The 25615-nt window shown below is 60.5% G+C and overlaps 10 protein-coding genes across 10 annotated transcripts; 5 read left to right on the forward strand and 5 right to left on the reverse strand.

Annotated features, from left to right (window-relative positions):
• Positions 1–96: 96 nt before the first annotated feature.
• On the forward strand, positions 97–3430 carry UV8b_06137 (uncharacterized protein; the record flags this gene model as incomplete). The annotated part of the gene is made up of 3 exons (XM_043143634.1): positions 97–287; positions 385–1559; positions 1710–3430. The coding sequence occupies 3 exons, from the start codon at positions 97–99 to the stop codon at positions 3428–3430; spliced, it is 3087 nt and encodes a 1028-aa protein (XP_042999569.1).
• Positions 3431–3814: 384 nt separating this feature from the next.
• On the reverse strand, positions 3815–5411 carry UV8b_06138 (uncharacterized protein; the record flags this gene model as incomplete). Its single annotated transcript, XM_043143635.1, has 3 exons — positions 3815–4788; positions 4945–5089; positions 5220–5411. 3 exons carry the CDS (start codon positions 5409–5411, stop codon positions 3815–3817), a joined length of 1311 nt encoding a protein of 436 aa, XP_042999570.1.
• A 607-nt stretch (positions 5412–6018) lies between these two features.
• Positions 6019–6996, forward strand: UV8b_06139 (uncharacterized protein; the record flags this gene model as incomplete). The annotated part of the gene is made up of 1 exon (XM_043143636.1): positions 6019–6996. The coding sequence occupies one exon, from the start codon at positions 6019–6021 to the stop codon at positions 6994–6996; it is 978 nt and encodes a 325-aa protein (XP_042999571.1).
• Positions 6997–7143: 147 nt separating this feature from the next.
• On the reverse strand, positions 7144–9508 carry UV8b_06140 (uncharacterized protein; the record flags this gene model as incomplete). Its single annotated transcript, XM_043143637.1, has 5 exons — positions 7144–7895; positions 8062–8574; positions 8689–8740; positions 8868–9053; positions 9152–9508. The coding sequence occupies 5 exons, from the start codon at positions 9506–9508 to the stop codon at positions 7144–7146; spliced, it is 1860 nt and encodes a 619-aa protein (XP_042999572.1).
• A 2012-nt stretch (positions 9509–11520) lies between these two features.
• Positions 11521–15512, reverse strand: UV8b_06141 (uncharacterized protein; the record flags this gene model as incomplete). The annotated part of the gene is made up of 3 exons (XM_043143638.1): positions 11521–13466; positions 13642–15169; positions 15252–15512. 3 exons carry the CDS (start codon positions 15510–15512, stop codon positions 11521–11523), a joined length of 3735 nt encoding a protein of 1244 aa, XP_042999573.1.
• Positions 15513–15944: 432 nt separating this feature from the next.
• Positions 15945–16440, forward strand: UV8b_06142 (uncharacterized protein; the record flags this gene model as incomplete). Its single annotated transcript, XM_043143639.1, has 2 exons — positions 15945–16244; positions 16318–16440. The coding sequence occupies 2 exons, from the start codon at positions 15945–15947 to the stop codon at positions 16438–16440; spliced, it is 423 nt and encodes a 140-aa protein (XP_042999574.1).
• Positions 16441–17075: 635 nt separating this feature from the next.
• Positions 17076–19583, reverse strand: UV8b_06143 (uncharacterized protein; the record flags this gene model as incomplete). The annotated part of the gene is made up of 3 exons (XM_043143640.1): positions 17076–18356; positions 18411–19430; positions 19512–19583. 3 exons carry the CDS (start codon positions 19581–19583, stop codon positions 17076–17078), a joined length of 2373 nt encoding a protein of 790 aa, XP_042999575.1.
• Positions 19584–20059: 476 nt separating this feature from the next.
• Positions 20060–20799, forward strand: UV8b_06144 (uncharacterized protein; the record flags this gene model as incomplete). The annotated part of the gene is made up of 2 exons (XM_043143641.1): positions 20060–20099; positions 20183–20799. 2 exons carry the CDS (start codon positions 20060–20062, stop codon positions 20797–20799), a joined length of 657 nt encoding a protein of 218 aa, XP_042999576.1.
• Positions 20800–21068: 269 nt separating this feature from the next.
• Positions 21069–22466, reverse strand: UV8b_06145 (uncharacterized protein; the record flags this gene model as incomplete). Its single annotated transcript, XM_043143642.1, has 3 exons — positions 21069–21364; positions 21467–22211; positions 22278–22466. The coding sequence occupies 3 exons, from the start codon at positions 22464–22466 to the stop codon at positions 21069–21071; spliced, it is 1230 nt and encodes a 409-aa protein (XP_042999577.1).
• Positions 22467–24553: 2087 nt separating this feature from the next.
• UV8b_06146 (uncharacterized protein) lies at positions 24554–24844 on the forward strand (the record flags this gene model as incomplete). The annotated part of the gene is made up of 2 exons (XM_043143643.1): positions 24554–24675; positions 24751–24844. The coding sequence occupies 2 exons, from the start codon at positions 24554–24556 to the stop codon at positions 24842–24844; spliced, it is 216 nt and encodes a 71-aa protein (XP_042999578.1).
• Positions 24845–25615: the final 771 nt, after the last annotated feature.

The following is a 25615-nucleotide window of genomic DNA, read 5'->3' on the forward strand; positions in this document are numbered from 1 at the left end:
ACCGCACTCTCTGCTGAGACCCTGCTTCAACCCCACCAACCACCTGAAATCCGTGTACAAGCATCGTTATACAGCGTCCCACATCTTCTAATCCTAATGGCGGACAGTCGAGGACGAGGCCGTGGCGGAGCGTCGCGCGGTCGCGGCGGCGGACGTGACCGAGGGGCCTTCCAAGGAGGCTTTCACGGCAGCAGAGGAGGAGGAGCAGGAGGAGGAGGAGGAGGAGGAGGATTCCGAGGCGGACGTGGGGGGGCGTTGTCGAACGAGTCCCGAAATAAAGTCTTCACGTACGTGCAGCGGTGCCATCGCTGCTTCAGCTGCTCCGGCGCTCCGGCGCTCCGGCCGCTCCTGTGATTGCTGTCGAGACTAACTTTGTGTGCACAGCCTAGACGGAAAGGTCCCCAGCCCCGATCCCAATGTCGTAAAGTTGGAGAATCAAGTCGTTGAGCGCAATCGGTCCACTGTCGAAGGTCTGACGGGCAAGATGGCGTCGTTGGCTCTCGAACCATCCGACGTGGACATAATGCCCTGCAGGCCTGCCTTTGGTACTGCCGGAACCGAGGTAATCCTGTGGGCAAACTACTTTCCAGTTCACTTCAAATGCCCCGTGCTATACAAGTACGATGTCATGATGGCCGGCAAAGCGACAGCTGTGGCCAGCAAGGGCAAACTACAGACGTCCCAGACAAAGGACCTCAAGGGCCCGAAACTGCACCTGGCCATGCAGCAGGTCTTATCCCACCTGTCTGCCAAGGCCGGCAAGAAGATGCCCTTGGCCTCCCAGTTTAAGAACTACATCATCTCCTTGGAGAAGCTTGACCTGCAGGAAAATCCCCTGTCAGTGACAGTGCCGCGGGAGGGCGAAGACCAAGATCCCGACATCATCATCGTCAGCGTACACGGGCCTGTTGAAATTCGGACGGACGACCTGGTCTCGTACGCGCGCACCATGGACGATCATGGCGAGAAGCTCGTCTTTCCCAAATTTCCCGATGTTGTCGATGTCGTGGATATCATTCTAGGCCACAACGCTCGCTCTAGAGCAGGCGAGGTGGCTGCCATTGGGAACTCGCGGTTCTTCCCCTTTGACCAAGCCAAGAAGACGGCCAGCTTGATGCAGGATTGCCGGGGCTTGATTGCCGCTCGTGGATTCTTCCAGTCGGCCCGTCTGGCAACGGGCCGCCTGCTGCTCAACACAAACGTCACGCACGGCGTCTTTAAGATTTCCGGCAAAGTCGACGAGGCCATGAACCACCTGGGCATACAGTGCGCGCCCGCTGGGGATTATCGGCTCAGGAGACTTGTCGGGGCGTTTGCCAAGTTTCTGCCCAAGACGAGAGTTTGGGTCACCTTTACCATCGAAAACGGCACCAGGGTCCGTCGCAACAAGGCTATCTTGGGCCTGGTCAATCGGCTTTCCGGAAAGATTGCAGAAGGCGACGAAAAAGCGCCCGTCATTGAGTCGGGCTGGGAGTATCCCGGACCGAAGCAAATAAAGTTTTGGCTCACGGATGATCGTGGCGGGCGTTATATTACCGTGTTTGATTACTACAAGAAAAGTAAGGCGAACATGATGCCCCCTTTCTTCCTGCCCTCGGCCGTCCTTTTTTTTTTTTTTTTTTTTTTTTTTTTTTTTTTTTTTGGATACACTCTTTTCTTTTTTTTTTTTCCTCGTCAAAGAGACTCATCACTGACACATCTACTCGTAGAATATGGACTGGCCTTGCGGGATTATCCAGTCCTGAACTTGGGCACTCAAAAAAGACCGACTTTCTACCCTGCCGAGGTCGTGGAGATCCGGCCGGGACAAAGTGTAAAGGCCAAGCTGACGGCCGAGGAGACGACGGCCATGCTCACGTTCGCGTGCCGCACGCCGTACGAGAACGCCATCTCCATCGCCCACGATGCCCGCGGCGTGCTGTCGTACGACCAAAACCCGCTTCTGGAAAAGTTTGGAGTGTCCATCGACAAGAACCTGGCGACCGTGAGCGGCCGCGTGCTTGCCGTCCCGGTGATTGCGTACATTGACGCCGCCAGGAAGCTGGTGCCGGTGCGGCCGGCCAACGGGACTTGGAACATGAAGGCCGTTCGCGTGGTCAAGCCAGGGGCGCCCATCAGCAGCTGGACCTACATCAACATCGTGGGGCGGGAGGAGGACGGCCACCGAGGCGTCGGCCAGGAGGCCATGGAGGAGTTTGCCACCTTCATGGCGGACGCGATGGGCGTGAGGATTGCCAAGAAGCCCATCCGCTTGCCGAAGCACTTCATGACGCAGAGGATGGCCATGGGCGAGGGCCTGGACAACCTGTTCAAGTGGGCCGGCAGCAACCGGATCCAGCACATCATGTTCGTGCTGGCCCGCAAGGACAGCAGCGGGCTGTACGCCAAGATCAAGCGCCTGGGCGACTGCCAGTACGGCATACACACCAACTGCCTCGTGGCCAAGCACCTGCAAAAGGCCAACAACTACACGTACTACAGCAACGTCGGGCTCAAGGTCAACCTCAAGGCCGGCGGCGTCAACCACAAGCTGAGCAACGAGTTTGGGCTGCTCAAGGAAGGCAAGACCATGTTCGTGGGCTACGACGTCACGCACCCGACCAACATGAACGTCACCAAGGGCAGCGAGCCGCCCAGCCTGGTCGGGCTGGTGGCCTCGGTGGACCGGGACCTCGCCCAGTGGCCCGCCCTGGCGTGGGAGCAGCGGGCCAAGCAGGAGATGCTGGGCGCCAAGCTGCTGCAAGCCTTCCAGTCGCGCCTCCGCCTGTGGCAGTCGCGCAACGGCGGCTCGCTGCCGGACAACATCGTCATCTTCCGCGACGGCGTGTCGGACGGCCAGTTCGTCCAGGTGCTCGACGAGGAGCTGCCCACCATCCGCGAGGCGTGCCGCGAGACGTACGGCGGCGGCGGCGGCGGCGGCGGCGGCAAGGGGCGCCCGCAGCCCAAGCTGTCGCTCATCGTGTCCGTCAAGCGCCACCAGACGCGCTTCTTCCCCACCGACGCCGCGTCCATGTCGCGCTCGGGCAACGTCAAGAACGGCACCGTCGTCGACCGCGGCGTCACCCTCGCCGCCTACTGGGACTTTTTCCTCACGGCCCACGACGCGCTGCAGGGCACCGCCCGCCCCGCCCACTACACCGTCCTGCTCGACGAGATCTTCCGCTACAGGTACGGCAAGACGGCCGCCAACGAGGTCGAGCGCCTGACCCACGAGCTGTGCTACCTGTTCGGGCGGGCCACCAAGGCCGTCAGCATCTGCCCGCCGGCCTACTACGCCGACATTGTGTGCGAGCGCGCGCGCGCCCACCGGCCCGAGTACGACGTCAGCGACGTGGAGAGCGTGGACACGGCCGGCACGGGCTCCTCGGCCGCCTCGGCCACGGTGAGGCAGGTGCACGAGTCGCTGCGCGACACCATGTACTACATCTAGGATGGGGGATTGCGCTACGGCTCGGGGGGGAGATGCGGCATGACGGGGGGGCATCAATGACATGACTTTTTCTCGGGGCGCGCCAGGACACGGAAAGTTGGGGTCAACGTGGGACAAGTCGTTGGACAGTGTCTTTTGACAGATTATTTGATTATGATTTCTTTTTTTTTTTTTTTGCTCAAAGTCGTTGCACAACGTCTACATTTTTTTTTTCACAAGGACATGAGGAGGACGCGGATATCTAGGACTAGTTGCGCAAAATAAGCAGCGGTACGAAACTTGAAAAAAACGTATCGCGGCATCAGCCTCGGCGGCGCCGCACGTGTTTGGCGTCACAGTTGAGTGCGGCAGAACGGCGCACATAGGTCCCGGTTGACCAGGGGCCTAGATCTTCGGCCTGTCCTTGCTCATGTCGAGGTGGGCCTTCCACTCGCGGGAAACCTGGGTCCTCTCGTCGGCGGACCGGCTGGCCCACTCGTCGTACTCCTGCTCCTCCTCGGCCCATATGCTCAGCTCGCGCTCGAGGAAGGTGGCGGCCTCGCGGGCGCAAAAGGCCGGGCTCTCGAGCGGGATCAGGTGCCCGTGGTCGGGGTGCGAGACGAGCCTGACGCGGCCGGCGGGCACGCCGCCGCTGCCGCCGAGCCCCGTGCCGGTGATGTCGGTCCTGCGGGCGACGTCGGGCGGGGGCACGACGGTGCTGGTGCCGCCGACGATGAAGAGCACGCCGGGGCGCAGGTCGGCCATGCGGGCAAAGGTGGCGATGGGCTCGGCCCGGTAGAAGGGATACATGGGCATGGCGACGTGGAGGGAGGTGCCGCAGTCGGGCATGCGCTTGGGGTCGACGACGCGCTCGCCGCGGGGGTCAAAGGCCGGCCAGGCGGGGCGCAGGAAGGTAAAGACCTCCTGGTGGCGGGTGGTGGCGAGGGTGACTTGTGCGGCGGCGTGGTCGGCTTGGTGGGCGTGGTCGTCGCGGTCGTTGTGGTCGTTGTGGTCGTCGTCGCGGTCGTCGTCGACGCTGCAGAGGCCGAAGCGGATCCACCGGTCAAAGGCTCTCGGGTCCCACGAGCGGCAAAAGGGGCTCTTGCGCAGCAGGGCGGCGGCGTGGCTCCGGGAGGGCCAGGCATCGCGGCGGCGGATGCTCGCGGCGGCGGGGCGCATGCCCAGGGCGGCCGAATACTCGTGGAACATGGCGATGACGGGATCCAGCAGCACCAGGCTGTGGAAGAGGCGGGGGTGCAGCAGGGCGGCGTGGCTCAGCGCGCAGGCGCCAAACGAGTGGCCGACGGCGACGAGCGGGCGCGGCATGCGGAACGTGTTGACCAAGTGGACAATGTCTCTGGCGTAGTCGAACCAGCCGGCTGGGGGGGAAGAAGAAGCAAGTCAGCGCTCGCTGCCAGCCAGCCTCTTCCCTTGTTCTTCTTTCCTCCCGACCAGCCCCGCGGGGTGCCGGCAGGGCGAGGCAAGGGGGCAACCTTTTTTTTAAAAAAAAAAAAAAAAAAAGAGAGAGAACTCACGGTCGTTGCCCAAGACGCCCCGGCGGAGGTTCAGCACGCCGCTCCGGCCCTGCCACGCGCAGTCGGCGATCCAGACGGCGCGGATGCGGAGGCCGTGCCGCCCGAGCTCCTGGTGCAGGTCGTCCCACAGGGGCTCGTAGATTTCCTTGCACGGGGGGGGGTCACCTTTCCTTGCTTTGCTTTGCTTGGTTTTCTTCTTCTTTTTTTTTGTGTCTTTTTTCGAACCGCCGTCCTTGCCTCGCTGCTTCACAGTCGTCATCCCGGCTTGTGCTCACCTTGGGGAATGCGTTGGCGTGGGCGCCGATGATGGTGACGTCGCCCTTGCGCGGGGCCGGGTTGTCCAGCGGCAGGTACTGCTTGACGTGGAGCTTCAGCACGGCGTCCTGGGACGTCGAGGTCGCGCGGGCAAAGTCCCGGATGTGGGAGGCGTCGACGACGTGCTCCCGGACGCTGAACCGCGTGGCCATGCTTTTTGCGGCGGCGCGGTTGGTGCGGTGCGACGTCGAGCTGCAGGTTCGGGGGGGGCTGGGGTTCGACGCACGCGGGGCGAGGCACGCGGGGGACGGGGAGGAAGCGAGTCGGCCAGACGGGAGGGCAAGGAAGGGGCCAAGATAAGATCGGCCTCGGGCAGGGCAATGCAGGACGGGCGGGGGCGACGAGGCGAGCGACGAGGCGGGCGACGAGGTGAGCAGCGACGAGGTGAGCGACGACGAGGCGAGCGACGACGAGGCGAGCGTTTGTCGACGGGATTTCACGGATGGAAGGGCCTGAGACGGCGATGTGCATGATGTACCCATGGTTGGCTGCGTGGGGAAGCTGCAACCGCCCACCGCGCCTGCCCGCGCGCATGGACAGCAGGCAGGCAGGCAGGCAGGCAGGCAGGCACGACGGGCAGACACGGCAGGTGACTGGAGCAACGCGCACCGGGCCCGCACAGTGCGCCCCGCAGCACGCAACATGCCGCATCGAGTTCCACTTCCACTTTCATCCATGTCTCTTTTTGAACCCGAAATCAGACTTTTCCTTGGACAAGCCCTCGCTCGTCCCAGCATCACCAGCAGCCCGCACGCAGCCATGCCCAAGGTCGCCCTGCTCGTCGGCCCGCCCCCCGCCGCCGCCGTCACCGAAGCCGCCTGCTCCGTCGCCTCGTTCGGCCCCCCGTTCCGGCAGCTCCTCGGCGTGGCGTGCGCCGCCCCCGCCGCCGCCGCCAGCCCCTCCGGCCGCCCGGCGTGGCGGTCGCTCCCCCTGCGCCCAGCGCCCCCGCCCCCGCACACCGGCCCCGGCCTCAGCGCCTCCTGCCGCGACGCCTCCCTGCTCGCCGGCGCCTCGGACGACCTGCTCACCCAGTTCTGCGAGCAGTCGCTCGCCACGGCCGGCAGCAGCCCCGACCGCACGACCACGTCCCTTGCGTCGTCGTCGTCGTCGTCGTCGTCGGCGTCGGCGTCATACGCCGCGTCGGGGCACGAGGACGCCGCCGACGCCCCCGCGCGGGCCCCGCGCCACCTCTCCGACCTGGAGGACGTCCCCTCGGCGGCGCGCCTCGTCGCGCTGCAGCCCCAGACGGTGACGCTCAACCTCATCGTGGGCGTGCTGGCCGTCGCCTCCGCGCGCGCCGTCACCTCCCGCTGGGGCCGGCCCCTCGCCCTGGTCGAGGTCCTCGTGGGGGACGACACCGCCGCCGCCGCCTTCCCCGTGACGTTTTGGGTGTCCGGGGATGATGGTCATGTCGATGGCCATGGCGGCGACAGCCACGTCGGCCGGCTGAGGCGCCAGGACGTGGTGCTGCTGGACAACGTGGCGCTGCGCGTCTTCCGGGGCAAGGTGCACGGGCAGAGCTTGCCGCGCGGCCTGACCCGGCTGCGTCTGCTGTGGAGGGCCGACGGCAGCGGCTTCTACTCTTCGAGGGGGCTGCGGGCCGGGGGGGGCGGCAATCCGCAGCGCGACAAGGCGAGGGCCGTCAAGGACTGGCTGGTGGCTACGGTGGCATCGGATCGGGGGGAGGCCGGGGAAAAGTCGTCGTGGGATCGGCCGCCGGCAGATACGCCGTCGTGAAGTAAAAAAAAGAATAAGAGAAAATAAATAAATAAATAAATAAATAAAATAAAGAGCGCGAGCCGCTTTCATCCCCAAGGGGTGGCCACCAAAAGCCGTGCCGGGAGGGGGAGAGAGGGGGCGAAACAAGGTCCCGCGCATCTACCATCATTCTTTTTCTCCCCTTTCCAACGCCCCATCTGACGCCTCGCTCGGCGTTGCCGCAGCCTTGCTGTCCCCGTCCCCGTCCCCGTCCCCGTCCCCGTCCCCGTCCCCGTCCACGCCGGGCCCCCTCCTCACCGACTTCCACTGCAGACACAGCGCTGCCAGGAACGCGCACGAGGCGGACGCCACGGATATGTAGTACGTGTGCCTCAGACCCTTCATGTACGCCTCCAGCACGGTCTCCAGGGCGTCCAGGCGGCCCATGGCCTGCAGCACGTTCTTGATCTGGCTGGCGCCGCTGTTGATGAAGCGCTTGCCGTCGATGCCAATGTCGGCCTGGTCGAGCGCGTCGATCAGGCCGTTCTGGAACAGGTTCTGCGCCGCCCCGACGAACACGGCGCCCCCAAACGCCTGGAAGAACTGCACGCAGGCCGTGCCGACCGGCACCATCTCCTGCGGCAGCACCGTCTGCACCACCAGCACGCCGACCTGGAAGCCGGCGCCGATGCCGAGCCCGGCCATGATCTGGTAGCCGAACCATTTGCCAAACGGCGTGTCGAGGCCAAACGTCGTGATCAGGCCGGTGCCGACGGCGAACAGAACCATGCAGGGGATGATGATTATGCTGTAGTAGCCGATCATGGATATGACGGCGCCGGACATGACCGAAACCAAGACGGTCGACAGCATAAGTGGCAGGATCTTGATGCCGGCGTTGACGGCGCTTACGCCCTGAATAGCTTGGAAATACAGGGCTGCGCGCGCACACACACACACAAGGTCAGCATGAGGGTTCTTGCTGGCTGCATCCCCCCCCAAAAGGGCGGAAAATACGACGGACGGACAACGCGACGGGCGGACAACGCGACGGGCGGGAAATGCGACGGGAGCGGGCCCGTCTGTGCCTGGGCTGCGACTTACAGAGGTAGTAGATGAGGGGGAAGAAGCCCGCCCCGAAGAAAAAGGCAAAAAGCATGGCGAAGAAGACGTTGCGGTCCCGAAACAGCCGCGGCGGTAGGGTTCCCCGGTCGCCCTTCCAGAACTGGATGCCGGCAAAGACGGCAATCATGAGGCCGAAGCCGACAAACAGGCCGATAATCTTGGCGCTGTTCCACGGATAATCCGTGCCCCCCCACTGCAACGCCAGGATGAGACAGACAATGGCGGGGATGAAGATGGCGATGCCTGCAAGATCGAGCTGCAGTATCCTCTCGGCAAAGGTCATTGTCGTGGTGTCGGCGGAGTTTCGGTTGACGGAGAGAAACAGCGTGACAATGGCCATGGCCAGCCCCCCGATGGGGAGGTTGATGTAAAAGCACCATCGCCAAGTGAGCGTTTCGGTGAAGACGCCCCCCATAAGAGGCCCTGCGACGGACGCGATCCCCCACATGCCGCCGATGAGACCGAATGCCACGGGGCGTTTTCGCAGAGGCACTGCAGGTTGCTGCTTGGTCAAACTCGGATATCCTCGGGGGGGGACAGCGGGGTGCAACGAGGGTTGTTGGAGGGGGTTGTTGGGGGGGAGGAGGTTTTCTTGCGTTCACGTACTGGTGAGGGAGAGAATGACGATGGAGCCGGAAAACAAGCCCGCCGTTCCAATCTAGACGCCGCCGTCAGCTTCTTCTCCCCTTCTTCCTCTCCTGCTTCTTTGGCACACACGACACACACGGGGCACACGACACACACTCTTTGCCGGGCGCAACAAGGACGGGGAGAGGAGGCCTTACCCCAGCAATGGCTCGTCCGACGATAAAGGCAGTCGAGTTTGGCGCCACAGCGCTCAGCAAGCTGCCCAGCTCGAAGACGAGGACGGCGCCCAGGTACACCAGCTTGACGTTGAAGAGCTTATACACGGCGCCGTACATGGGCTGCAGGGCCGTCGTGGTGAGCAGATAGGAACTTCCGTACCACCCCTTTTGCGTGCACGAGTCAAAGTCAGCATGGGAAGCGCAGACGCAAGGGGGGAAGACGACGAAAACGAAGGGGCAAGGGCAGGACTTTGGTTCCGTACAATGTCCTTGACGCTCTGAAACTGGCCGGTGATGGCGCCCAGAGCAGGCGCGATGATGGTCTGGTCCAGGGCGACCAGGAAGACGGCGAGGCATAGCGCGGTGATGATGAGGACGAGCTTCAGGCCGTGGGGGTAGTTGGGGTCGTCGTCGTGCCGGCGGGCTTTTTCCTCACGGGCATTGGCGTCGTCGGGAGCAGACGTCCTGTCGGCAAGAGACGCTGATGCCACTTCGGTCTTGTCGGTGGAGATTCGCGCGGCCTCTGCGGTGACTGCTGCCGGTTCTGCTGCTGCTGCTGCTGCTGCTGCCGGTTCTGCTGCTGCTTGCGTAGCCATGCTCGCCTTGTTCTCCTTGCGCATGTGCCCTGCCTTGCCACGATGACAACGACGACAACGACGACAACGACGACGCTATGTCTGAACTCTGCCACAAAGCAGACGCTCCGGCACCCCTTGGTGAGGCCGAAACGGGCGGGCTTAGATGTCGGGTTTCTTCTTCGCCACGGCAGCTGTGAAGCAAGAGGGACATGGACCTTGACGACCGTCGAGTCGACACGCAGCCCTCTACAGAAGCAACTATTTGCACGCGGCAGACCTTGGCAGCTGTCAGTGGGGGAGAGGGGGGGGGGGGGCCGGAGGGACGCGGCGTGGCAAAGGTCGTAATATAGTAGGGCCGACATGACGCCCTCCGGCTGCTTGCCTGCCGCCTTTCTGCTGCCCCCGCCGTCGCTGCTGAGTCCGGATTCGACCGAGAACCACTAGAGCAGGAGCTAGCTGCAAAGGCCGTCGGGGCAGTCCATGTCATGACTCACGCGTCCAACGCGAGTCGGTTTGCCAATTGCCAATGCCAACTGCCAATGCCAACTGCCCACTGCCCACCGCCCACTGCCAACTGCCAACTGCCAACTGCCAACTGCCAACTGCCAACTGCCCCAGCGCGCCGTCAGCGAACCCAGCTGCCCAGCACCTGGATCTTGTCACCCAAAGAACCCCGGAGCCTCCCGGCCTGCGGACGCCCGAGGTCCGAGGGCGGGCAAGCCGCTAGCTAGCCTGCAGACAGACAACAAAAGAAACCCAAGCGGGGTTTATTTGCTTTGTTTTGTTTCATGTATATGTATTTTCTTATTTTTTTCATTGTTTTTTTTTTTTTTTTTTTTTTTTAACTCTTTTGCTTTTCCCTCGCGGGCCCCCTCGCACCTGGCGGCGATGCGCTCCGAGACTGCGCTTGCCAAAGTTTAAATCTCTCCAATTTCCCGCAGCGACGGACAAGTTTGGCGACTGGGGGTTGGCCGGGCTAACAATAGCAAAAGTTCGAGGGAAGGAAGACGGTGTCAGAAACACCAGCGTCTGTGGGGGTTTAGCTTTTGCGCTGATGCCCTCCGGGGCCCCTAGACCTCCGCTCCCTGGGGCGGTGTACGTACGCCTTGTCCCTCGTGCTCGGGTGCTGAAATTTGAACCAGACCTAAGGCGCGTGAGAGTTCCAGCAGGTCAACGCGGGGGGGGGGTGGTTGTCGCCGACTCGAGACCCGACAAGGGCTGGCTGGGCCATGCGCGACATTGGCGCCCCCCGTGCCAGCCAGCCACACTGCCACCAGACACCAGACTGACACGCGATCCGTCCACCTGGGGCAAACGTCAACCACGCCCGCCCCACCCCGACCCCACCGAGTTGGCCGTTTGGCCGCGCGCGGGTTGCCAGGGTTGGCCGCTCGCCGGGGCTGCCTATTCTATTCTCGACGGCTGAAACCAAAAGACGACGCCGTCGTGTCATCTTCATCTTCACCGGGCCGAAGCCCGCAAACCCACCCGTCCCACGCATGTCAGCAGGACGAGAGGCGAGGCGCTTCTCCATCCCGTGGCAGCCCTATTTCACGTCGTGTCGTCGTCGTGGCATCCCGCTTAAGCAGGCAGCCGGTCCTGGAGCGCCGTGGTACATACGTGCAGTGTGCGATGCAGCCCTTTCCCCGGCTAGATGCTTCAACCGCAACTGCCTCCTACATAGGTAGGTTCGTGTTCGTCCACCGCTCTTTGAAGCACTTGATTCATAAAGGCCATCGTTCGTGGCCTGCAGTGTGAATTACAGCGCCAAATCTACACATGCCACTGCGCATACATCCGAGGGTGCCTTGTTTGCAGTCACGGTGCATCAGCGGCTGCCAAGTTCCGTGCGATTTGGAAAAAAGCCCTTCATCATGCCGCGCTGCCGAGCGTCTCCCTGCGCCCACAGCCCAGCGCCCACAGCCCAGCGCCCACAGCCCACAGCGTCAAACTTGGCCAACTCCCCAGCCATGTACATACGTAGACGTGCTCGCAAGCCTTCGTCGGCTCCCGGCTCCCGGCTCCCGGCTCACGGCTCACGGCTCACCCAGACCCTACTGCGTCTTGTTGTCCGCCTGCCCCCCCACACCCGTCCTGCCGGCAGGAACCCAGACCAAGAGACCGTCCTTGTCAATCTTCATGCCCTCGGTGGGGATGATTCGCAGCACCTTTTGGAAGTACTTGTCGCGGACCACGAGCCCCGGCCGGACGTAGTCGCCCTGCACAAACGGCAGGAGCCTGTACGTCACGGTCCGCCGCGACATGGGCAGCAGATGCACCGTCGTCTGCTTGGCGCCCGAGAAGCCGAACGCGTCGCTCGAGTCCATCGAGAGCCCAAACGTGAGCAAGTGGCTCGACGGGTTCTCGACCGTCACGGCCAGGTGTAGCAGCCTCGTCGGCGACGCCGGGTCCGAGTGCATGGCCGTGGCGAGGGCTCGCGGCTCCGTCCCCAGCACCGTGTACTGCCCTACCGGCAGCGCGGTGCTGTTCACGGGGCCGCGCCGTCCGGCGCTCCTCCTCCTCCTCCTCCACCGAATCGTGAGCGCCAGGTCCAGCGTGACGGGCTGCCGGTTGTCGAGGCTCAGCTTTTGCGCCACCACGTCAAAGTGCGCTTCGCGCATCATCCTGGGGGAAACTACGACGCCGCCGCTGTCGTCGTCGTCGTCGTCGTCGTCGTCGTCGTCGTCGTCGGTGGCGGCGGCCTCGGCCTCGGCCTTGACCTGCCTGGTGATGCTGCATCGGGCGCCTCCCGCGCACGACACCGCCCGCATTTCCAGGTCTGAAATCACCAAGTCTTCGAGGGCAAACGAAGCGTAGTGGCACACCAGGCACCACCGTTGGGACAAGCCGCGAGCTTGCTGCGCTGCCTCGTCGCTGCTGGCCGCCGACGCGTCGAGCGCCTCGTGGTCGAACAGGCTCGGCCACGGGTCCGGGTGCATCCTGGGCACCATGTCGTAGTTGGCCTCGAACGGCCCTACAATGGGTACCTGCAGGGCCAGCAGCTGTGCGATTGGCGTGCCCTTGTCCGATTCCAGGTGATACGTCGCCCGCAGGTGCAGGCCATACGTCGTGGGCGCCCTGGCTGGGTCCACGACCAGCCTCAGATCCGCAGTTGCACCGCAAGCCATGTCGCCAACCGCCACGCCCACTACTTGGCTTTCTTCTCCGCCTGGCGTTCCCGTTCCGCCAACGTCCTGGTGGTCGCCAAGCTGAAGGCGGATCGCCGGCGCCGACTTTCCAGACAGTTGCGCGTCGAACTTGACGCTGGCCGCCTCATCCTCGTCGTTTCGCAACCGCACGTGCAGCTCGACGAGCTCGTCTGTGTAATATTGTGTTGACGGCTCCAGCAACGAGATTTGCATCTTTGGTGGTCTAGGCTTGACGACTAGAACCCGAGCGTCGGTTCGCAACCGATGCGGATTGCTTGAACCGCTCTCGTACCAACCTGTGGCGGAGTCGGTCGCCTCGCTGAATGATTGAGCATACTGCAAGTCAAAGTCTTTTGCGCGGTACGCAAGAACAGCCGATGATGCCACGGCTTGTCCGGATTCCCGCAGCGGAATTCTCATTTCCAGCACTTTCATTTGACCGGGTCGCAGGGTCAAGTCGAACCTTCCCACGAGTTTCGACGGCAGCTCGTGAGCATCCGTTTCGGAGAGTTCTTCTCTCAGCGGCACTTGGGTGATGGTGAAATCACCCTCATCGACACCTGCTTCGTCCTGCGCGTTCTCAATGACTATCGGGTTCAAGCTGCCCACGAATTCTATGCGTGCGGATGAAATGTGAATCGGAGCAGAGTCCAGGATGGCGTTTGAAGTCAGCGTAAACTGAGCTCTGCAAAACTCGCCAGCTTTGCCTTCTTTGTTTCGAAACATGAAGCTAGAGGAGACGAGAGGCGATGCCGCTTCTGCCGCCAATTGGATGGTAGGCTTCTCTTGCAAGTGCATTCCGTGTAATGACTGTGACAAGTCGTATCGCCAGTGTTGCCGTTTTGGGAATCCTAACAGTTTCGGCTTGTCAGCAGTTGATCTCTATCGAAGGGGGGAAAAGACAAACGGGAAAAAGAGAAAAATGAGAGAGAGGGAGAGAGGGAGACAGAAAAGAAACGAAAAGAAAAAGTCAAGATAGCAAGAATACAAGTAAAAAAGGCGGCCAGTCCCCCGACCAGAACTCACTTTTGTTCATCAGCTCCCAGTCAATCGCAACGACGAGACTTGCCCTGCCCATTTCCTTTGCTGCACGGCGCAGCAACCAGCAGAGATCTTCCGCTGCATCCATCCAAGCATCCGAGCGAAACAAGCCGTCATCCCATACGGGCCTCAGCACCGCCACGACCTCCTCCCACGAGCCCAGGGAGGCCATCTCCCTCGCGCACTCTAGTGACAGCTCAGCCGCGATGCGCAGCTGCTTCCTCGCCTGAAACTGCGCCCTCGCGGCGACAAGACAGTCTATAATCTGCCGCGCGTGGTTGGTGCCGCCGTCGCCGGCCAGGGGGAATTCCTCGTGGGGCGGTGGACACATGTACGTGTCGTGGCTGCTGCCCGTAGCCTTGGCTGGTGCGGCCGCCTCGGGGGCTCGGCGCTCGTCGTCTGGCAGCACGCGGGCTAATGCGCGCCGGGCGGCGAGGTGCCGGGACGCCACGCGGTACCAGTAGCCGGTGTGGTGCAGCAGCTCCCACGGCTGCAGGCGCTCTCCCAGGACAGCCTTCTCGGGGGGCAGGAAGATGGCCGTTGAGGCGGGCACCAGTCCCGGCACTTCCACCTTCTCCATCAGGTTGGCCATGACGGTGGCCCACCTCGCTTCCCATGCTTGCCAGCCGTAGGTGTTTGTTCCGTGGCCCCTACGGTCGACGAAATCCCCTATCCGGTCCCGGTGAGCTTGCCATCGTCGGACGGCCAGGCTTGTGTGGCCCATCCAGAGATGCAGCCGTAGACAGCGGACGGATATCACGTCGGCCAGTTGCCGAGCTTCGTTCCACCTGGGGCTCCAGCTGGGAATCACGTCCAGGACGTCCTGCCCCAGGAGGATCTCGTAGGCCTGCTCAAACGCCCTGATGGACGCGTCCGGCTCCTGTCTGAACTCCGCCAGCACGCCGGCTTTGAAGTCGTAGCGAAAGTTCCAATCCGGCAGCGACAGCGTGTGCGATGTCCCAGACGTCGGCGGGATCGTCGGCCGGGGGGCGATGCCGCGCCCGCGCTTCTTCCTCGCATGCCGGCCCAGATCCCTGTAGTACTCCACGGCGTTGGCGTAGAGCACGGAGAGTATGTTGTCGGCCACGCGCTTGAGCTCGGCGGGGGACTTTTGCGCCGGTATGAAGAACAGCGACTTTGGATCCAGCGCCGCGCCTCTGCGAATGCCTTCCAGCCGGTCCTGGACATCCTCGGTGAGCTGTGGAGTGCCGCGGTGCTCGTCGCCAAGGAGAATGACGGCAAGTCGGGTCTTGTATCCGGACCGAGCCAGTGCGGCCTTGATCTCGACCACGTCGGACTTGAGCTTGTGGTCGTCGTCCAGGAGGTAGAAGCAAGCAAAGATGCTTGGGACCTGGGCTTGATGCTTCTCTATCCACTGCGCATCGATGAGCCCGTCCGGGTACAGAGCGGACACGTGCGACAACGGCGACAGGGGGGAATGGAGCACGGCCGCGGGGCCTGGAGACTCGGCGGGCTGGGGAAGAGTTGCTTTTCGAGGCGGCAGACGGTAGGACTATTTTGTTTCTCTTTTGGTCAGCCCAAAAAAAAAAACGGAAGCCTGCGCGGCATGGGCCCGGTGGTCCGCAAAAACATACCCGCCCAACCGACCGGACGCGCAGTCGGTAGGGTTCTTCTCGCGAGACAGCCGTCCAGGACGTGCCCCTGGCGTCGACGTGCTCGAAATGCTGCTCGAGGACCCGCGACTCCTTGGTGTCGAGAGGCGGCAAGCTCGAGCTGACCAAGACGCTCTGCGGATCCAGATGCTCAGGCGGAGGTCGTGGCTCGGCCGAGCTCAACCCGGACACGACCAAGAATGGAACATTGTGATCCAAGCTCCCCGCCGGATAGCCATCCATGGTGCTGGTTTCCCCCTTGGAAGAAGAGAACGTCGTCTGCTTGTACGGAGTTGGGGAGCCATCCAGGTGACAGACAGGCCACACAGCTACGGATCCCAGACCCGAGCTTGGCAGCTCAGCCCGTGCCAGAGCCTCGTGCCCCTCATTCCATGGCGGCACTTTGGGATGGAAATGCACATGCGCCTTGCTGTGGCTTTGCCGCGCGGCGAACCTGCAACTGGCAGCAGGAGCTGCTCCAACCTTTTACGAATTCCTTCTGATGCTTTGCTCTACAAAAGGGAATTGCCATGTGATGAATGAATCAATCCATCACTCTTGACTCTTGAGGCAGATCATATGTCCCGAGCCAAGAGGTACTTGTACTTGTCTAAAATCACCCCCCAGCGCACACCACACCCTGCAATTCAGCCGGAGCGGATCAAACCCTCTCCGATGCCCCGTCACTTTTCAAGATCCAACTCCACGACAAGCATCACCGACACAGCTTCCTTCCACCTCTCCAGCACCCCGTCGCCCTATGCTCCCCCGACCGAACCAAACATGAGACCGACGCAAGCTCTGCTCGTCGGGCGCTACCGCCACCTAAAACTCACCACCAAGGACGTCGGCAAAGGCTTCTACAAGGGCAACCGCACAGGATCCATGGGTCGCCACACCAAGTACGGCGGCTACGTGATCGAGTGGAACAAGGTCCGCACGTACGCCGTACCCCCGGGCCTCAAAGATTTCAAGGTACGCTATGGCGCCGGACCCCCGCCACGGGCGGCATCGCGCACGGGCTAACCCCAGGTTCTCCCAACAATAGTTGACTCCGTTCGTGAGCCGCGAGGTTCGCCCCGAGCCCGGCGACTACAAAGGGCTGCAGAAGGGCCCGCAAGATGCGTACTTTTACGTCGAGCAGTGGAAGCGGTACAATGGCGTCGACTGAGCGATTTCTTCGCACGGCGTAGCGGCTGGGGGTGGGGCGTTGCGGGATCGTCATGCTGAGCTGAACGCCTGCTTGTTTGACGTTTGTATATACCGGATTATCTTCATACACTGTATTGTTACGCATGGCATGGCGGGCGCAATGTGACTGCAACGTCACCTGCAGGCAGACGTTCTGTCCTTTTTCTTTTTTTTTTTTTGTTTACTTTTGTTCACTTTCTTTCACGTTGAATGAGACGGTCGGGACGGATACGGAAAGGAATAACTGAAACCGAAAGCGCTGCGATTGGTATACTTGGTAGGAATGACATCTATGCTCTATTCTGGATGTTTTGTACTCTACTCAATGGCATTCTTCGTTTGAAAGTGCAAGAGGCGAGGGCCTTGGTACTGTAGGGAATGGCCTACGAAAGCCGTGCAGATCAACACCGAATGGGTTCTACTATGTTTTTTTTTCCTTTTCGGCATGCAGTGCCACACTGCCCATCCGTCTTGGCATTCTCTATCCGTGGAATCTTGTTATCTGCGGAAAGGAAGCTTTCAATGCCGGGTCTTGGTGTTGCCCGCGGCCAACATCTGCGCAGCCCTCTCTGCATCGCCCACTTCAGGCTGGCCCGGTAAATCCACCCGAGAACCTCATGGACTTAGCGGACGAGGAGTAGCGGGCGCCATGGCAGAGTGTAAAGTGACCATGCTCGCTGTCTCGGCAGGGTTCTTTAGGCTGAATGGTAATGCGACGCCGTCGATAAAGGGGCGCTTGCCTGCGACGCCAGTCTCGGGGACGTAGTTGGGGCTGAGAAGCCCAGGACGGGCGGCTTCTTGCTCTTTTCGTTGCTCGATCAGCCGAGCCACCTCCGTCGTCCCGTCTGTCTGATGCTCGTCAACGACCGTGCGACTGCGGGATCCACGGCGGTCGCTCGCGGTTCGCCCCGGCTGTCGAGGTTCACCGTCCTGGTGAGATCGGGTACCTCTACCCTCGTCAGCTGGCATACCATGCGCCTCGGACGTCTTTTCGACTTCTTGCTGCCGTTGGACCGTGATTTCATCGTGCTTGGAGCCCCAGAGGGCCCAAAGGGCCAGGCCCAGGCTCTTGGTCTTCCTCTTCTCCACAATGTCCTCCTTGATCAGTCGTCTGCCAGCGAGCGCCGTCGGCGGCGGATGTTCATCGGGACCGAAATCTTGGAAGCCTATCACCAAGTCCTTGATAATCTTCTTGTGCACCTTGGCTTTGGTCGAAGCGTACTCTTGATCCCACTGCTTTCGCGTCGCTAACCAACGTTTGACGGTGCCTGCTTTGACCACTCCAACACCAGACGCTTTTGCGCAGCAGCCAGGAAGCTCAGTCTCTGGAGCAAGAGGCAGAATAGTACCATGCCTTGTTACCCGTTGGCGAATCATGTGGTTTTTGAAAGGAGGCAAGGGATCGCCGACTTTGCCAATGTGCCCCGGGTCGACGCGGCTTATTCCATCCTTGCGGCGCTGGCCGTTGTCTGCGAGTGCATTCTCCGACGCAGAGCTTGAAATGACCGAAATATCGTCGTCATCGGGTATGTCAATTCCCCTTTTCTGGGCTCTAGCAAGCACCCAAGCTCCGAATTGGGAAACGGATCGGTACATCAGCTTGGCAGGTCTTGTGAAGCTGAGCGTAGGCGCAACGTGACACAGGTCATCCCACACTTGCAGCTGGACGCAGGTGGGTGCGTATTTCTGTAGCGATTCGCGCTCCCTCTGCGAGAGCGACTCTGATGGCGGCGCATACTGAGCCGGGTTGGCACACTTGTGAGCCAAGTATATTTGCTCGTCACGCAAGAGTTCCGCGCCTCCTACCATGACCAATAAAGGGGGGAGGCCCCCCAGTGTTGTCTGCATTATCGGACTCACGAGTGGGTGGTTGAGGAGAGCATTCGTGGTGTACATCTAGGTCTTCCAGTGAGGGACATGGCCACGCATAAGCCGGCAGAGGAAACGTACCTGAATCTGATCCTTGATGATGCAAGGCTTCTCATTGATCGTCACCGACAGATACTTGGCGTGTCCCTCTTCATCGCCTGGCAAGTCGCCTAGCTGGCCGGACTCAACGGCCTCGCCGTTGTCATCCGGGCGCTTTTTGCTTTCGGAAAGACCAGCTTTCAGGGAAGATTCCTGCGCCAGGCTAGCTATACGCTTTTCCGCCTCGCGGCGAAGCAAGGCAACGTCATCGTCGTTCGGTGGAGGCCAAGCACGAGAAGGCTTGTGATGAAAGCCAGCCTGCGGAATGTAGTCCAGGGGGGCATCTGCGTCGACGCTTGGGAAGGAGTGCGTCAGGTCGACCCATGGACTGATCAGAATGCCCCCAGCCGGCAGAGGTATTCCCTGATCCCTCAGCACACACAGCATGGACAGGACCATGCCGCCGCCTGCAGAGTCACCAGCCAGGATGATGGTGCTCGGGTGCTGGACGGAAAGGAGAAACAAGTAGGCCGCCAGGCAGTCGTGCAGTCCGCACGGGAACGGGAATTGCGGCGCTAGGCGATACCTTGGAGCAAAAACTCGAGCCTTGAGCTTCCGCGCGTGGCGCTGCATCTGGTATCTGTGCTCGTCAACGCTTCCGAAAAAGTAGGCGCCCCCGTGGACGTAGAGCATGACGCGCCGACCTGCATCGTTGGCGGCCTTTCTGGCCTTGTACTGCGCCTTCATCTCGATCCATTCCGCCTCGAGAGGCGAATCGGGCCTCCGCCACTGCCACCATTGTCGGCCGCCCACTTGAGCGATGCCCCCAGGCCCTAGCTGCGCCTGGATCAAGCTCGCCGACCGATCCAGACATTCAAGAGGTATCTTTTCAAGGTCGACTCGTACCCACTGTGGATGAGGCACCCATTGAGACGTGAATGCCTGCAGCTCCTCCACGGTGTGATGCGATGCAAACTCCAAGAACGATCGGATGAGGTGAAGGCCTTCATGATACGACAAGTGTGCAGTGGGTCGCTGCTGCAACGGTTTTCTGTTGACAACCTTGCGCCACGACCGGAAACAAGGCCGGTTAGTCTGGGCTTCAAAGAGAGGAGGGAGAATTGGGCCAGCCGACCTACATACATGCGACAACAGCGTAGAGACCACCGTCGGCGTGACAGCCAGGGAGACGGAGGCAGTGTTTAACTTGGTCATTGCAACGGACGGTTTTGGAAAGGGATATTCATGATGCAGAGGAGCAGGACTCATCAGGACTCAGGACACGGGACAGAGACTAGTTTGCTCAGCGGTAGACGTGCGTCGGGCCATGGCTGCTAGGGCGATGCCATGATGTCATTGGTCCAATTAGCACTTCATCTTCCATCTTTCAAACCCCAAGTCCGGACGATGAGAGGTACCTCGCGGCGATGGCATCTAGTGACTGCGGCTCAACCAATCGCCGATGGCGATGCGGGGCCCGTATGTCGTGCCTGCTGCTCCTCATGGCATGGCGGCGCCCCACCACGAACCAGAGTCTGAATTTTGCCTTGGAAATTTCATCGCCATTGCATGCGGCTGGCCATCCTGGTACATCTGCCCCCCCCTCCAAAGAGCCCTCCGACGAAGCCTCGAAAGTCGCCCAAGGCCATCAATTTGGTTCGCAAACCTGCAAATTCTCGGCTCAACCACAAATGGCCTCCTCCAACGACGCGGCACAATTACCACCAGCCGGTATACGCCCCCCTTCCTCACGAGTTGGCATTTAGCCCGCACGCCCGCTCTCCCGCTCCGTGCTAACAAGCCGTCCCTCGCAGCCGAGCGCCAGGCCAGCTTTGAGCAAGCCGTCGCCTACTCCCTTCACCTCTGGCCTGCCCTGACCCTCGCCGTCCAAAACGGCTGGGGAGGCCCCGACTCTGCCGACAAGCGCGACTGGTTCGCCGGCGCCATCGCGGACTTGTTCCCCGAGTTTTCCGACGCCGCCCCGAGCCAGCAGGCCCCGAGCGCGGGCGAGCCCGACGAGCAAGATGTGGAGACGGTCCTGCTGCAGGTCATGATGGACGAGTTCGAGGTCAACACGGACGACGACTCTGCGCTCGAAGTCGCCGGCAACATCGTCCGCGCGCGGGCCCAGTGCGCAGTCGGTCAGTTTGACGAGGTACGCAGGTTGGCAGAGCGCTTCTCCAATCTCAAAGGCAGCAAGGTGGACTGCCTGTTCAAAAAGGCCGATGACGCAGACCAGGAGACGGACTGGGAGTCGGATGATGATGATGTTGACGAAGATGACGAAGACGACAACGTCGACGACGTCGGTGCTGGTGGTGCTGATGTGGGCATGGATGATGCGCCGGGGTCTGCTTCCGCGCAGAGAGAAAAGGGCCAACCCGAGGTCGATGAAGACGGCTTCACCAAAGTCACTCACAAGAGGCGATAGGGAACGCGAGGTGTTGATTCTTCTTCTTTTTTTTTTCTCGCTTGTTTTTGTGTGCACGGAATTCGCCCGCTACTTTGCTGAATTCTCAATTTCACACGTTGATACCCAGTGCGTATATATACAGGGTGGCAAGACCAATGAGACGGACTTGAATCCATCGGGAATTGCGAGGACAAGCAAAGCTACCAAGACGCCAAACAGATGGGGAAAAGATGAAATGTGGACCGGTGTAGCCGGCCGTAGATGAAGACTGGGGGAGGGGCTTAGTCTTACTCCCAGTCATCATCGCTCTCGTCTCCCTTCTTGGAGTCTTTGGGGCTGTTGGGTGCCTGGGTAGTTTTGCCAGAGGTGGCGCCGACGACGTCGTAGCTTGCTTCGCTATCGGCCTGCGACTTTTCATCGTGCAATTTGAGGGCTTCGTTTGGCTTGAGTAAGGCAGGGGGACGTTGGATTGTCGTCGAGGACGCGCCGGAGCTTGGATTCTCTTCAGCCGGCTTCTTTCCCGCACCCGCGCCCTCGTCATCCGAGTCGTCATCCCATCCAACTTCGTCTTCAGCGGATGCAGCTGCAGAGGAAGAAAGGGGAAAAAAAAAAAAAAAAGAGAAGAGAAAACTCGTTAGCGATAGGACAATGGCGACGTATCAAGGGAAAGAAGAAGCAACGATACCATTTAATAGGTCGCGACGCCTTGACTCGGCAGTCTCGATGCCGTGTCTGAGAAAGTAGTACCGCCTCCAGAACTCTGCGCAGGGGACTTTTTCGGGCACCAGCTTTTCCATCGACGCCTTCAGCTCGGGGTACTTGACCAGGTCTTGGCTGATGGCATCCGTCTTGCGCGTCACGTCGAAACCGTCGACCCATCTGTTAAACTCGTCACCGGAAGGATCCTTTGTGAACCCATCCAGCGAGGTATGGATAACGTGCATCTGCGCGTCGAAGCGCGACGTGTGAATCACCCGCTTGCCCTGCGCATCCTTGCTCTCAAAGAGAACAGCCGCGGGCTGGGACGACGACGACGACGACGACGACTCGTCGGGCGGGGCGACGCTGATGGCATCGCGCAGGAAGTCCCGGACGTTGGTCCCGAACCGCAGCAGAGCCTCGTCGGCGGCGTCTTCGGCCCTTTGCAGGTCCTTGATGCGCTTGGAGGCCTCTGCTCGAAGTCGCGACAGCACCGTCTCGGACGACGGCCCGGCGGCGTCGGGGCGAGGGTTGCTTTCCGACTGCCTCGGCGCGGGGCGCGCATCGTCCTCGTCTTCGTCCTTGGCGGCGGCATCCGCGGGGGCGCCGGCGCTTGGCGAGAGAGAACGCGTTCGGCTCATCAGCGAGTCCCTCAAGTCGGTGAGACCCTTGGTGGCGTCTCCGCCCACCTCCGCAAGCTCCTTCTGGGCTTGGGCGTACACCGATTCCCCCTTGCAGCGACAGTCAAGAACCGCACGGATGGGGCGGGGGGGAGGGGCGCTTCAGGCTCGCCTTACCTGCTTCACGACGCTCCCGAGAAAGCCGCCGATTCTCATGCCCCATGCGCTGGAGGAGATGGCCTTGTACGCGTCTTGCAGCTCATTGTTCAACGACGGTTCCTGCTGCTCCGGCCTGGACGTCTCGCTGGACTCCTCCTTGTCCTTGGGGAAGGCTGCTTCTTGAATGTGGTCGTAGGCAAGATCCATGGCCGGCTGGGCTTGGGGACATCAATCCAGCGATGCGTGTTTGCGCGTTTGCTCGGTTATCTGCACAGACAGGTCGTAGAGGTAATGGTCGAGTCGGGATGATGATAATAAGTCCTTTATTATCCGCTGGACCAACATGGTCAACAGCGGGGCTTCCATCATGTACAAGCAGCACGTGACGTTCGATCACCTTACCCAAGGCAAGGCAAGGTACGGACGTACTGTACTCCGTACACACATAATAACCTCCACCCAAGTCTGTGGAGTAACTCGGGTGCAGCTGAGGCTTTCCCTGTCGGATTTCTGGAGATGGGCGCAACCGCAGATACGCTTCATGTCGCGCATCAAACTTTGGGCGTGGCTACTCCACAAACTCATGATGACTTGGGACCCTTTTATTCCATGCGACATTGCGACATGTCATGTAGAGATCATGACGGGTCCTTGACAGCAAAACGATTTAAAGCGTCGCCTGGCCGTCACCACCGAGAAGCGAGCCTACCGTGTGGCCGTTGACATGGACGTATCCATGAGCCTTGCTAGCCCCGTAAACTCGCTCTTCTTCTCGTCCTTTGGCACGCCCCCAATTGACCTGTTGGGCACAAACACAACGGAGCTTGAAGCAGAGTCACCGAGCATTTGTTTTCCGGACAGAGCCAAGTCCTACCCAGTTCGTCGAGCGGTGGCCTGAGATGGCGCCCCGCCCTTGAACCCACTATTCGCCGTCACGACATTGATTCAAGGGATTCCAGTCCTCAAGTTTGGTACATCGATCCAGACGGCTCGTTGTCTGCTTTCGGTCGAGCGTTGGTCGGGCCCGTAACGGCATGCCGGCATGCGGACAATGGCCACGTATGTCGAGCAGAATCGTGCAAATCCAATAACGATGCTCAAAAACACCCCAGAGGGTTGGACATGGATGGCGGACTGTGAAGCTCTGATATAGACGGGCGAGTACGATGGGCGGAATCTTGCTGGATAAATCCTACGCGAATGATGGCCAACAGAGAGCAGCGACTTTTTATTGTTGCGGCGTCATTTTAGCCTCGCCTGGTCGCTTCTAGGGTTTACTAGACGCAGCAAGTCGGACAGATTGTCTCTCGCACCGCGACGTAGCCCCGAACCTTTGATCTGTCCTCTCGCGCCAGGGAATAAAACACGACATTAGTTCCCCCCCTGTGATGCCCAATCCCAAGTGGAGTGGAGTGGTGGGTCTGGAGCCGAACCGATCAAGAACGGTGATTGCGCGTTATCCTTTCTTTCCTGCATCATGGGGCTACGGGGCCACGGTTGGCTGGCACTGGAATCCTCACATTGGTTACCGGGAGGAAACCTGGAAGCAAGTCGGTTGCTCCCGGGTTCCCCCCCCCCTTCCAAGAGCTCTCTGCCTACCTACCTAGGTACGTTGCTATATGGACTGCGGCGAGAGAAACGGCTCTGGGGGAATCGTGGCAGTTTTGGCCTCGAGTCCGCAAGGGGACTCGTTCCTTTTGTTGCCAAAGGGACAGGTCCTGAAGGCTGAATCGACTTGTCCCGAAACGGGCACAGCAACAGGAGTCAATGTCGTCATCCTACACGAGTCGTCGCCAGGCTAACAGGTGCAAGCAGCTGCAGCCCCAGGTGCAGCTCCACAGCAGGCAGTTGCCATTGTCCCCGACCAAGGTTTCTAGTGCGGAAAGTGGGAATGTCGTCATCACTGGACCGCCGTTGTCCAAGGGATGCGGCTTCCCCGCCCAGCCGGCTGCGGGTCAAGTTCTCAGCAACCCTCGATTCGCCCTGTGCGATCGCGATGCATCCAGCTTCCACTGTCCGTTGTGGCCATCGAAAAGCAACGAATCCACCAGCCGACAAAGCTCCCAAGCTCCCAAGCTCACGCTAGCACGGTTCTCAGGAGGGGCATCTCGAGCTTGTGGTCGGCGTCGTTTGTGCCCTGCTCTTCCTATATAAACCCTCGCTGATCCCTCCTTTGCCACTGGGATTCTCAGCATCAATCAAACTCACATCATCATCATCATCATCATCAAGACCAATATCCACACAACTACTACCTCTTCTTCAAAAGTCTCATCCCACTCACACAATCTACAATGGATACTGTCAAGCAGGCCGCCAACTACGTCTCCGAGACTGTCCAGGGTGCCGTCTCCGGTGCCAGCCACGAGGCCAACAAGGAGGTTGCCAAGGACAGCAACGTCTCTGCCGGCACTCGGTACGTTGCTTTCCTCTTATGCGTGTTTTATGCACGGCTTGTTAAAACGTGAATTGCTGACCATGCTCGGCTTAGTTTGTCTGCTGCCAAGGATGCCGTTGGCGACAAGCTAGAGCAGAAGGGACATGACTCCAAGGCTGAAGTCCACAAGGAGGCTGCCAAGCACTAAACTCGTGCAGTCAACAAATACAACGAATGAACCTAGGCGTTTGATAAACTAGACGAAGGCGTTACCTGGTTATGTTGGGAGGGGTATCTGGCTGAGAGCCTCGTTTGTCTGTATACACTAGCTTTAGATGGCTCGTAATGCTGAAATAGACATGTGTTAAGTTAAGCACAACGTTCAAGTGCCTGGTTACGCCGTAGTTGCTTTTACGTTTGCAGGGATGAACCCCTTCCCAAGCAATGCTTGTAGTTTGGCATCGATTGCCAGGCAAGCGCCGAGCAATAAAACACCAGATTTGCACGGGTACCCCTCGCTGCAAGGGCAAAAAAAAAAAAGGGAGGCAGGTACTAGACCTAATCTATCGTCCCCGTTTGAGATGCAGCCGCCAAACTCCTTTCACGGCATTTTCCCACGTTGGCCGACATCGGCAGCAATCTGGGAGCAAGTCTTTGTCTTGGGTGGCAATTCTGTCCTGCAGCGAATGCGCACAAGAAGAACCTTGCAGCCCACGGTGACACCCAGTCAAGCCCCTAGGCGCATGCCGACGGCCCGGGGAATTATCTCCGAAGCATCCACGAGCATGCATGCAGACTGCTGGCGCCCATGATGAAGGTGGCCTTTTCGCACGACTGGACACTTGTGTTAGGTTAGGTGTAGGTACCTAATTTTTGACGGGCTCGCTGGGCTGGAGCAAGGACCAGCCAGTCAATGTCAATACCACGCAAGGTACCTCTACCTACAGGGTGGGCGTGCTGGATTCTGGAATGGTCCAGT

This window comes from Ustilaginoidea virens, chromosome 5 (assembly GCF_000687475.1).
Source record: "Ustilaginoidea virens chromosome 5, complete sequence".
Lineage (NCBI taxonomy): Eukaryota > Fungi > Ascomycota > Sordariomycetes > Hypocreales > Clavicipitaceae > Ustilaginoidea > Ustilaginoidea virens.